General features: G+C 36.7%; 2 protein-coding genes across 2 annotated transcripts in view; one reads left to right on the top strand and one right to left on the bottom strand.

The window, feature by feature from the left end:
• Positions 1–13,431, bottom strand: part of LOC134839599 (cyclin-dependent kinase 10-like) — a 501,898-nt gene that overhangs the window by 236,510 nt on the left and 251,957 nt on the right. The window lies entirely within an intron of this gene.
• Positions 1–13,431, top strand: part of LOC134838970 (uncharacterized) — an 81,618-nt gene that overhangs the window by 31,332 nt on the left and 36,855 nt on the right. Inside the window, exons 7-8 of the mRNA XM_063854342.1 lie at positions 8,182–8,311; positions 12,677–12,970. Coding sequence (XP_063710412.1) covers positions 8,182–8,311; positions 12,677–12,970 — 424 coding nt within the window. The remainder of the gene's footprint in view (positions 1–8,181; positions 8,312–12,676; positions 12,971–13,431) is intronic.

The following is a 13,431-nucleotide window of genomic DNA, read 5'->3' as shown; positions in this document are numbered from 1 at the left end:
TTTGGTGTTAAAACGTCCGTGTTTTCTTTAGTAGTGAGTTCTTTTTGTTGGTTAAATTCAATTTGTTCTGCCATTTCTTTCAGGATTTTAAAATTCGTAAAAAAGTCGTTAGTTTTGCAAGATGAGTCACACAGTTCTGTACGCGAGTGAGAATTTTGGCACACTGAAATGTTGGAATGGTTAGATATCGCTTGGAAAGTTTCAGCGGCATTAGCAATTCGTTTCTCACGTTCTATTTCTTGACTGGTCATATGATCTGTTGACTGGCCAATCGCATTGCAAGAAGTGACGTCATGTGCTAAGAAATGTTGAGAGAATTTATTTCTTATTTGCGCCCACGAATTTTTTGGCATAAGGTGATCAAAGCCTAAGAGTGTACTAATCTGGTTTACTGAAGCGATAACAAACTTCTCGTCATCCAGAGAAACTGGTACGGGTTCACCCGATGGGTGTCGGGATATATAATCGACAAATCCCATATCTTTACCGGGTAAATGTTCTACGGTAAAGTCGAACGGTAATAGTTTATCCGCCCAACGGGTGAGGCGTGATTGGGCCGTTTTAGTGTATTTATAGTCTTTCAGTGCTCCTATTAAGGCTTTGTGATCTGTTAAAATTGAGAATTGTTTACCCAGTAGATAATTTTTGAAATGATCTAGTGCCCAGACTAATCCCAGTAATTCGAGTTCGTTAGTGCTGTATTTTAATTCGGCGATATTCAAAAATCTGCTAGCGAACGCTACGGTCTTCCAATTCCCCCAATGGTCTTGTTCGATTGACGCGCCCAATCCTAAATGTGAGGCATCGCATTTCACCCGAGTGTTCAGTTTTACATCGAAATGGTGGTTCGTCACCGTATTACAAATTTCGTTCTTGATTTTTTCAAACGCTTCCGTATGTACTGTGGACCACTTAAATGGTTTATTCTTTTGCATAAGTTCTCTGAAGGCTGTTGATAAGGACGCTAGGTTTGGTATGAACTTATTAAATTGGTTAATCGATCCCATTAAGGATCTGATGTCTTTAATACAGTTTGGTTCTTTTAGGTTTCTGATTGCGTCAGATTTATGTATTAATGGTGTCGTCCCTTTTGCGTCGATTCTAAATCCCAACCATTCTATGTTATGAGTTAAAAACGTGCATTTTTCCCATTTTATGGCTAGTCCCTCGTCATCTAGCGTTTTTAACACATTAATGACTAGCTTTTTATGTTCTTCCTCGCTACCTACGGTGGCGATTAGGATGTCGTCAAGATAACAATGAGTATTTGGTAGTTTTTCCGTCAAACGGTCCATTATACGTTGAAATTCATTGGGCATATCGCCTAGTCCATAGAATCCGGTTTTAAAACGGTATGAACCCGTTACTTCTCCCCCCACAATGTTAAAATTACACTGATTACTTGCCTTTTTCGAAAGCGGAATTTGGCTGTAGGCGTATTTTAGATCTTTCGACGAAAACCAGATGTTTCTTTGATCGTGGCCGCTAATAGTGACTGCAACGTTGTCAATTAGTTCGAATAGATTCGGCATTTGATATCTATTGCGAAATATTTGTTTGTTTAGTAGTTTTGAGTTCAACGCTAGTTTTATTGATCCATCCCTTTTTGCTGTAATCACGATAGGGGAAATAAAACAATCTTCAGAGCATCTAGATAGTTTTTCAATGTGTCCGTCACTTAATAATTGGTCGATGCATAGTTTGACTTTGGGGAGAAGATGGATTGGGATACGTTTCCCTTTCACCTGTATCGGTTTTATCGGCTCGTTAAAATAAGTATTAACTACGTAGTTTTTTGATCTACCAGTTCTTTTTATAAGGTCTGGAAAGTGCTTTGATATGTATAATTTAAACTCACGTTGGGATGGTGTCTCTTGGTTTTGATACTGTTGGATGTCGGATGCGAATTTTATTTGATTGACATTTGTCCCGATGGGTGGTACTTTCTGGTTTTCCCGTGACTTTGACCCGTTGGGTGGAGGTTGTTTTTGAAATACTACAATACCCAAATTCGGTAGGATGTCATTTCCTAGTAGATTTCTTTCAGCCCCTTCTGTGATAAAAAGTTTTTGATCATTAGCCTCCCATCCTTTCGAGTGGATTTTCACTCGAACTTTTCCAATAATATTGATCGTACTCCCGAAACCCTGGTATGCTTTCTTTGTTATCTCGTCCACAGGTTCTAGCTTTACAAATCTGTCTCGTATCTTCAGTTCGTGTAGTAGGTCTTTTTTCATGAAGGAAACTGGGCTTGCAGAGTCAATTTGAATCTCGGTATAGTAGGGGTTGAAATTTCCCAGAGCTACTTTTAGTGTCTTTTTCAATTCTAATCCTTCGTGATTGAATACTGTTCTCAATCCGCGCTCTATTTTGTCTTCAACGGCATTTATTTGGTTATCTGTGTCGATGGCTAGAACTAAGAAGTCGTCTAGGTTAACCTCAAATTCGGGATTTTCCTGCGGGTTGGCCCGGATAATTTCGTTTTCTTGGGGTACCCGATTCTGATCGACGATGTTAGTTTGAGTTTTTGCTGAACTCCTACAGTGTTTAGCAAAATGTCCTTTCCGTCCGCACGTATTGCAGTTTCTATCTCTAGCCGGGCATGTGGATAGGTGTCCTTTTTTGAATTGCTGACCGCAATTACGGCACTTGTTATTTTCAACTATGTTTAATGTTGGTTCGTTTTTCACGTATTGTGATCTTGGTCCTGGGTTGTAAGTTGGAAATTTTAGATACTGTTGATGAATTTTAGTACCTTTTTCGTGAACTAATACGTAAGATAGTACGTTTTCTGGGGTCAAGTATTCAATGCATAGTTTCTTTTGGATCTCGACATTTCTCATGTTGGTTATGAAAATGTCTCTGACTCGAGTTCCCCCAGTTTACAATTTTTTGCTAGTTCTGAAAGAATTTCATGGAATTTTTCTAAGGACTCATGTTCTTTCTGTCTTCGGCCAACAAATTTAAATCTTTCGTATGTTAGGTTTGTAGTGATCGTGAAAGTCGTTTTTAATAGTTCCCAAAATTCTGCGAAATTAATATCCAGAATTTTTTTTCCAGGATTTTTATGAGAGAAGCATTTCTGTCCTTCTTTCCCGAGTGCTAGGTATAGCTGTGATTTGAGCTTCTTGTCAATATCTCCTATTTGAAGTCCGTTAAATTTTGCGTTATCTTCCGCCCTTCTCCTTCTTAATTCTTCGTTGTAATTTTGTACTGCTACTCTATGACGTTCCTCTTGTTCGGCCCGACGGGTCTGATCCTCGGATGGGTCCAGTGGTTCTGCCATAGGGTAAATTAGTTCATCTCTTATCGGTGGGTTAATTACATCTTCGATGTCTTTCGCAATAATTGTCAGTTGGAATTTTTCCGCCCACCTTTCCCAGTCATGTTGATTTTCGTTTGATGAGTTGTTCCAAAAAAACTCTAGTCCGCGTAGGTTTGATTCATTAGACTGCGCCATGTCATCTTTCGGCTCACAAATCATTGTCAGTTTTTGAGATGCCATGGTTTAATGTTTGGTTCAGAAATCAGTATTTAGCTCAGAAATCATCATCATTACTTCAGATGAGATGGTCAAGGATTTTTGAGGGAGAAGTCTCGTGATGGCTTATTGAAATAAAGGACGGCTCGATTGTAATTTTGGAAAACTGATCAATTGGATTGAAAAATCCACTTTTCCTTGAAACAGAAAAACAAAACTAAGTTAATCGGAAAATAATACAAAAATAGAGAAGTTTTGTTTTTTAATTTCAAGCAATTTGAACAATTCGATCGAAAGAAAAATTCATTAAGAAAAAATAAATATTTTTTCTAATAATTGTTGAGCAATGTGATCAATTTTTTCGGTTCTTTTCTTTTCTATCTCCTCGGTTGTTCGGTTTTCATTATTTACTGTATCGCCACACTCAAGATATCCACCTTCAGTTATTTTTATTGGCTTTTGCATTATGGTTTGTTTTTTGAATAATTTTTCCGATAAATTTTTCGTTTGCCTATCTTATTGAAGTTAGTTTTCTCGTTCCACAGCTGTTTATCCACCGGTAGAAGAAGAAAAGGGCCGAATGCATCTCTCGGGCACAGCTTTAACCAATTTCTTAGGCATTATCATTTTTTTAGGGAAGAACATTGCGATTGGATTAATTGTCATCCCTTCTGGACTTAAGATGCCCAATGGCTTGCAGGGCAGTTTTAAGTTCGCAGACACAGACGATGATTTGCAGAAATGGATTTTAGTACTTTCAGCATCTAGGATGAGCCTGTTTTGAATTGACGGAACAAGTTATACAGTTGATATTGAGATACTGAAACGCGAACTTTACTGTTGAATCTGAGTGAAAGAACTTTCATCAAAAACTAATAGCTGTAGCGAATTTTATTTCAAAAAAGGACCACGTTATTTTGAATTGAGGAGAGCCATTTCGACTCGACAAGGTATCTAATTGGAACCTAATTTGCGAAACGTTGCAACGATGTTAATATTATAAAAGTACGGAACAGCCGTTTCTTGTAAATTACCATAACTTACTGTAACTTACTCATTGAAATCAACAAGAAAAACTACAAGTTTTTTATGGAAACTATTAAGAATATTTCTGAACCTGAGCAGTGACCTGCAGGAAAACTTTGGATAGTAAGCTTGTTCGTCTCATCAGCTTCAGTTCAAACACGAAGGGTTATCTCATATTTTCATTCGAGTGGTTTTATATATGGAATCAATTGAACATGAGGCGGCAGTGAACTTAAAGAAGCAGCAACAACTTTATAGCAATAAAATTTGAACTTACAGCTGTTCAATCTCGCAAAGAGATCAAGCTCATTAAGGCCCACCATTTGATCTGTATGACAGTACCAAAGAGAAGAAACCGTAGATTTGTGGTTCCCATCCTTGAATTGATCAACTGAAACAGTAGAAAATTCTGATTTCGTGCCGACAAATTTGACAAAATTTCATAACAAAAATCCAAATCAAAGGTAAATTGACAAAAGGTGAAGAAAGAACGATAGTTGCTTCTATATTATTTGAGAGATGATAAGATCAAAACAAGTTAATCATTGCGAGCCCGTTTTGTGATTCTACAATGATCCCAGGTTTAGTTTGAGCCATAAATGACTTTAGGCTCTTGGGCACATGATTATCGACACGCGTGGATCCTATAACAATAGAACTCATGCTTACTAGAGCAATAAAAATTTTCTTACTCAGTTCGAAAACTTGTTTGGAAATTGTTTCCACTTCGGATTTGATCTATTGGGAATGGTACAAAATATCCCGGCTTTGAAGGAATGGTACAGAGACAAAAAAATTCATGAATTTTTGCTTGAGTTGTCAGAAAAAATGAGCTGTCAAAGAAACACAAAACAATTGTTAAAGATTTTAATTAGTTTTGGTGACACTTTTGAGTCCTCAGAGATCGAAATAGATAGATAGATAGATAGATAGAGAGAGAGAGAGAGGGAGAGAGAGATGTCTTGCTTGGATCGATGTCCTGCATGAATCATATACTAGAGGAAGAATGTACTGTCTCCAGTTTTTTCTAATATTGAGGCGGAATTGTGTCTCTGGTGTTATAAAAATGTTTTTAAGTTTTAATTATTTCAATAAAAATGATGTATCAAATTAAATTGAAATTAACCACAAATGCTCCATAATCTCAATCAGAGCCAACAGCGCAATTGCCGATTAGGAGCAGCTGAATGGCTCCTCATCTTTCCGCTCGTGTCGGGAAAACCTGGAGGCCGTCATCTGTTATCCACGATGGATAGAATTGTAACCTAGAGTCAAGTCATGCATGAAAACTGTCAAAAATAAATGAACTGTCAAAAATAAATAAAACAATTGGAAAAGATATTCATAAATTTCCTTGAGAGATTTGAGTCCTGAGAGATGGATAGAGAGACAGAGAGGCATTTGTCTTGTGTGAGTCGATGTCAAGCATGTAACTCAATCTAAATTTCTGCAATTCAGTTGTTCAGTTAGTTTCAGTTGTTCAGTTCAGTTAGGGTTAACCGTTCAGAGTTTTATTAATGAAATTGGCCTCATATATGTGGCTGTCAAACTGAAATCCATCCATCCGCAAGCTCAGTTAGTTCGCTTTTGAAACTTTTTATGGATTTGGCCGATAAAAAATAAGATGAAACAATGAAGTTCTCTGTTTTGGTCAATAAGCCTGTCTAACTGGATCCAAATGACAAGATCAACCACAGTGACGCGGTTTATTATACAGATACGCATGATCGAACACAAAACAAAAAAAGATGGAACTCGAAAATTAAGTAAAAACATCAAAGGTAAAATTATGGTTCAGATGAGTGCTGGTTAGAATCTCTCTCTCAATTCGCCATAGTCGATTTTAGGAAACACTCTAATCTGAATGTCATTCGTGCTACGGGTGCTGCCTGAAACCACGACTAATCTTTGCCGTTGTTTACCGAGAGCTTCTGTTTTGCGGATCCGTACCAGAGGAAGTTGATATCTTCTCAGACCCGCTCATTGGGTACCGGAAGTGGCGAAATTAAATCTGGTACCGGAGGAAGGGGCGAGAAGACTTTTGGTAGTGTTGAAATGAACTGTGGTACCAGATGAATTTGGTACTTCGGGAAGTTGTACCAGCTGGCGCACCGATGGGCATCTGGCATGTGACGTCCGAGTTTTGGTAATTGTCAATGCCTGTCACTTTGTTCTTCAGCGAGTTCTGCTTATTGTCGGAGCTGACTGTCAGTTCGGTCAAAACAGGTGCTTCCTTCGGCTTTCATTCGCACAATATTAGTGTTGCGTGCGAATTCTTCGTAAGATCCTGCTCGTCATCGTTGGATTCCTGGTTGCACCAGGAACCCGCAACCTACTCGTTCCTGCACGGTTCTTGTTTGTCCCATGTCGTCTTGCTGGTCGTCTTTGTGGTCCTGGTCATCTTTCTGGTGGTGGTTTCCCGACGCATTTAGTTTTGTAGTCCATCTCGTTGTCTGCCTCGTCGACGTAATCGTGAATTTGTCTACTTCAATTGATTCGCTTTTTGCTAAAAAAAAATTGAACATGAGTACAAAAAATGAATTTTCGTTCTTGATTTTAAAAAAAATATTGATCGATGGGTTCAAATTTTTTTTTAAAATGAACACATCTCCAGTCACTCTGATCATTGCTAATGTCTTCGGCACAGATCGTATTCGTCCTGTCCCGCTTTTATTGGAATGGTGCTTAACACTCATCACAGGTATCCTGCATAAAAGCATAACTTATCTTAGTAGGAGAAAGCAGCTTTCTTTTTTTTTCGCCCAGATCTTCGACTAGCCTAAACTGTCTCCTAGCATGCGGGCGACATCATATGCTCTGCAGCTCTGCAGCAGTCACTGAGGCCCTTCTTGCCACAGATAACGCAAGTCAGTTTCTTCAGTCATCCCTCTCTCCCCTCGCATGAATTTTTGTCAAAACGGTGGACCATGTTGCTCTGTTGCGAGAAACTTGTTACGAGTCGAAAAGAAAAAAACAACAAATTACCCAAAAAAAAACTAAAATTGAATAAAAATTAGTGGAATCCGCAATACAGTCAATTCAACAGTTGAAAACAAATTGAACTATCTGCCGAAATTGAGAACAATTTCTTAACAACTCTCAGTGGAATCCAGGGTCAAAAGTGGCAGAATAAACTTTTGAGTCTACTCCTTTAGGATGTGAAGCCGGTATCGAATTTTTTAGGGAAAATAAACAAGTTAGTTAAACTTTTTTGAAACCTCCATTTTGTTGGGTTCCACTTACTAATTGCGGATTACTCTTACAGTTGCGGATTCTGCACCAGCTTAAACTCACTATACACATGTTTTATTATTTGTTTGTGGGTTCCACAAACTGTTTGGCAAAACTTAATTCGAATTTTAAAAATTTTGTTGAGGATTCCGCAAAGTTGCCTGTTTTTGGGGCAATTTTCAGCAATATACTGTTTTGGCTATTTGTTCGTGGAATCCAAAACGGCAAAGATGATCAAAGAAAAATAGCGAAAAGCAGATTTTAGCATGTAGCGGAATCCGCTTACAGTTCACAAAATGCACAGTTTCGCCTCGTAAGGGGGGTAAACTTGATCCGGTTTTTTAAATCAGAGTTTGGCCGGAACAAAAAATCAAGAAAAGTAATGGCATTAAATAAAAATCTACGTCAAGACATATATACATAATGCTGCGTCATCCTGTCAGGCTGCCCCTACTATCTACAATATGGAGAAAGGATGCGAGTATAGAGTGTATTACGCAGCCAGATGTAAACTACCAACCGGGGGCATTCTAAACTCACAATTCGTGTCCTACAACGAATCTTTCTGTACAGGTGATTGTTGATTTAAAGCTATTATAGTTTTGCACGCAATATCTCCCTACTTTTGAAGTAGGGATGATGTTAAGCAGATCAATTTCAGTTATAATTTCAAAATCTGTTCATATACATGTTTGTGAATAGGGCTCTTGGAGTTTAAATCTAAGGTGCCCTGATACATTACGCAACTCAATTACTATTATGAGCATAGAAAATTTTATGACATTTAACGAGTAAATATGTAATCTAATTTGAATCGGACTTTTATATAATGTTGATATCTTAGAAAACTTGCGATTCGATAAAAAACACGCACACTATATACATAATTATTCAGCTGTGACTACAATTGAGACTACAGATGTCTTATGGCAAGCTGTTCACAAATCGTGGTCGAGAATTGACCACACAATTTTTTGAAAATTCATATGAAATGCTTTCAAGGAAAATGTCAGACGTAGTCGCAACGAAGAGCTTTTTAACAAAATATTGATTCAAAAACTGTTCAAGTGGCATTTTTACCAACTTTCAATTTTATCTTAATCTATTCAAAGTAGAGTCTGATTTAACCAACCGGGTCGAGGAGCTCGACTCAAGTTCTGACTTGCTCGACCCAAAATTTGTATGTTTCGACCGTCCTGACAAGAACCTAGTTTGTTTCGACTCTCTCGGCCAAGTTTCGACATATTTCGACTTTGTTTGACCTATGTTTCGACAATTTTGGGCCTAAGTCGGTTTGTTTCTACTTAGTCGACTATCGACCAACGTGGCTGAATTCGAACTTAAGCTATATATGCCTTTGGTTAAATTTTGATGGCAATATTTGGCACATGGAACAACCTATAAAAATCACCGTTATGCGAAGTTTTTGCGGTGAAACTTGAATTGAAGTTTGCAATTTGAAGGATGCGAATTGAATCTTCTAACTTTTTGCTAATTTCCGAGGACGGCTTTCATACACGAAAAACAACTATCACACAGAGTCTTCCAAAACAATCCCGGTTTCACCTCCATAGACCAAAAATGCTAATCATACAATTCCATAAATTAAGTCTTTGAAAAAATCCTAGTCATACAAATTTCATACATTTTGCTAAAATGGTGTCGTCGAATTTTCAAAAAAAAACTTTTCTTCTGTTTTGGCATAAGATTCGGTGTATCGTACTACATAACAAAGAAAAACTATTTGTTTGACCTCTGTTTTGACTCTTTTGGGCCTAAGTCGGTTTGTTTCTACTTAGTCGACTATCGACCAACGTGGCTGAATTCGAACTTAAGCTATATATGCCTTTGGTTAAATTTTGATGGCAATATTTGGCACATGGAACAACCTATAAAAATCACCGTTATGCGAAGTTTTTGCGGTGAAACTTGAATTGAAGTTTGCAATTTGAAGGATGCGAATTGAATCTTCCAACATTTTGCTGATTTCCCAGGTCGGCTTTCATACACGATAAACAACTATCACACAGAGTCTTCCAAAACAATCCCGGGTTGATCTCCATAGACCAAAAATGCTAATCATACAATTCCATAAACTAAATCTATGAAAAAATCCTAGTCATACAAATTTCATACATTTTGCTATAATGGTGTCGTCGAATTTTCAAAAAAACTTTTCTCTTGTTTTGGCATAAAACTCGGTGTATCGTACTACTTAAAAAAGAAAAACTTTTTGTTTCACCTATGTTTCGACTCTTTTGGGCCTAAGTCGGTTTGTTTCTACTTAGTCGACTATCAATCAACGTGGCTGAATTCGGACTTGAGCTATATGCCTTTGGTTGAATTTTGGTGGTGATATTTGACACATAGAACAACTTATAAAAATCACCGCTATGCGAAGTTTTTGCGGTGAAACTTGAATTGAAATTTGCAACTTGAAGGATGCAAATTGAATCTTCTAACTTTTTGCAAATTTCCCAGGACGGCTTTCATACACGAAAAACAACTATCACGCAAATTCTTCCAAAACAGTCCCGGGTTGACTTCCATAGACCAAAAATGCTAATCATACATTTCAATAAACTAAATCTTTGAAAAATCAGTAATCATACAAACTTCTTACATTTTGCTAAAATGTTGTCGTTGAATTTTTAAAAAACTTTTCTCTTGTTTTGGCATGAATTTCGGTGTATCGTACTAAATAAAAAGAAAAACTTTTTGTTTGACCTAAGTTTAAATTGGTTTGTTTCTCTTTAGCTGACTATCAATCAACGTGGCTGAATTCGGACTTAAGCTATAAGCCTTTGGTTGCATTTTGGTGGTGATAATTGACACATTTGGCGAATTTTTTGCGGTGAAACTTGAATTGAAGTTTGCAATTTGAAGGATGCGAATTGAATCTTCTAACTTTTTGCTAATTTCCCAGGACGGCTTACTTACACAAAAAACACATATCACGAAGATACTTCCAAAACAGTCCTCGTTTAACCTCCAGAGACCAAAAATGCTAATCATACAATTCCATAAACTAAGTCTTTGAAAAAAAACTGATCACACAAACTTCTTACATTTTGCTAAAATCTTGTCGTTGAATTTTCGAAAAACTTTTCTCTTACTTTGGCATACAGTTCGGTGTATCGTACTACATAAAAAAGAAAACATTTTTGTCAAAAAAACGCTTATCAAACAATTTTCATGTATGGAAAATGTATAATAAGAGCATTTTTTTGATGGCGACGACAAGTATTTTTGAAATTGCCCCGAGTTTATTTTGTAATTTTTCAACCGCAAATTGATTTTTGTACTGACACAAACACTTTTTTCAAAATTTTTTTTCAAATATTAGTTTTTTGTATGTATAACGTTTCTCTTGTTTTGGCATAAAATTTTTCTGTTGTTTTGGCATAAAATTCGGTGCAATCCATTCTAGATAAAAAAGAAAAACTTTTTGTTTGACATATATTTCGACTCTTTTGAGCCTAAGTCGGTTTGTTTCTACTTAGTCCACTATCAATCAACATGGCCGAATTCGGGCTTAAGCTATATGCCTTTAGTTGCATTTTGGTGGGGATATTTGACACATAGAACAACCTATAACAATCACCGTTATGCGAAGTTTTTTGCGGTTAAACTTGAATTGAAGTTTGCAATTTCAAGGATGCGAATTGAATCTTCTAACTTTTTGCTAATTTCTCAGGACAGCTTTCATACACGAAAAACAACTATCATGCAGATTCTTCAAAACAATCCCGGGTTGACCTCCATAGACCAAAAATGCGAATCATACAATTCCATAAACTAAGTCTATGAAACAAACTAATCATACGAATTTCTTACATTTTGCTAAAATGTTGTCGTCGAATTTTCCAAAAACTTTTCCCTTAATTTGGCATAAAATTCGGTGTATCGTACTACATAAAAAGAAAAAAATTTGTCAAAAAAAGGCTAATCATACAATTTCCATGTATTGAAAATGTATGACAAGCATTCTTTTGATGGCAACAAGTATTTTTGAAATTGCCCCAAAATTTTTTTGTGTTTTTTTTTTCAACCGCAAAATTGATTTTTGTACTCACACAAACATTTAAAAAAAAAAAATTTCATGCAAATTTTATTTTTTGTATGTATAACGTAGTCCTGGATATACTAATTTTGGATTTTTTTCCTTTTTCTTTATAATTTGTGCCAATAATTTGCCAAAATTTAAAAGTTCGTTACTTTCGTTATATTAGAACATTTACAGATTTAATTCGTTACAGAATTAAAACATTTCAGGCTGTTTCCAATACATTTTAATGCGAGGCGGCCAAACTTTTGTATACTACGTTTGAGTAACCAAGGCTTATGTCATTTGTGTTCGGTTACGAACACAACCAAAAAATTGTGAGAAAAAAAATGTTAAAAATCAATTTTTTTGGTTTATGGAAAAATGCTAGTCATACAATTTCCATATGTGAAAAAATACTAATCATAGACCTTTGTTGCAATTTTCGGTACTTTTGGAATTGCTTGGAATGTGTATGATTAGCATTTTTCCATATATGAAAACTGTATGACTAGCATTTTTGGTCAACCCGGGATGCTTGTCAAACAACTCCAAAAACGACAAGACTGCTCGCATCAGGGCGAAGCGCTGAATGTTCCGACTGCCTTTTAAGGTCTATGGAGTAGTAATAACATGAAAAAAATAAATCTCATAAAACAAAATAAATTGAATAAAAAGTTACAATGGTGTTTTCAAGTTACAAGCACAAAGTAAAAATTTCGGTCGAAAAAGTCGATCATATTCGTAATATAGGTCTAGCACTGCATGTATTTTTTATCGTACTGTTTTTTTCGGATATTTTAAATAGGATATTTACATAACGCATAAACATCTGCTCAAAATTGAAAAAAAAATTGTTCAGATTGTGTACAAAAAAACGTTGTTTTGTTTAGAGCCTGAACTACCAACCGTCTTCAGCTCACTGGCAGATTTTAAAATAACCGAGACCACACTAGAGATAAATGGATTCGGAGTGCCCTCAGGGCAATACAGTTACATTGCGTTCAAGCCTCTTAATCAAGCGAACTGTGGAAAACCAATCATCGGGAACTTGACCAGAGGAGAGACTGATCTTAAGAGGAAAGACTTGGTGCCCGGCTGTGACTACCATCTGAGATATTCTGCCGTCTGTCGTGCTGATACAGGCTCAGTTGAGTCGGCTATAAACTATTTGGACATTTGCACAAGTAAGCGTAAAATACAAATATCATTGCGTTTCAACATCTACTATAAAGTTTCAAACAGTTACAAATTCAAGTGATTGGTGAAAGAAATTGCGCTTTCTTTAAAAAAACACGAAACTTTTTTATAATTGCATTTTTGCCGCGTAACAACGGCGCCGAATTTTTTTGCAAAGCTATTTATTTATTGGGTTTTGGGCATCTAAGGTTGTCCGGGTTGAAATTGGTCCATTTTTAGGTGTCCTTGTTTTCCTCAGAGAGTGCTGAATCAGCCTAAATTTTAGCCAAAACCGGAATTCGCACCATTGAAAGTACAGAGGCGACTAACTTTTCGAACGTGTCGCGACTTTTTTTTCGAACCGCCGCGACTAATTTTTTGACCGTCGCGACTAATTTTGCGACCATCGCGACTAATTTTGCTACCATCGCGACCGAGATAAGATACTTCCAGAGATTTGTCCGCGACT

This window comes from Symsagittifera roscoffensis, chromosome 2, assembly GCF_963678635.1.
Source record: "Symsagittifera roscoffensis chromosome 2, txSymRosc1.1, whole genome shotgun sequence".
Classification (NCBI taxonomy): Eukaryota; Metazoa; Xenacoelomorpha; order Acoela; family Convolutidae; genus Symsagittifera; species Symsagittifera roscoffensis.
The sequence above is the reverse complement of the archived record's forward strand: the minus strand, read 5'-3'. Positions and strand labels throughout refer to the sequence as shown.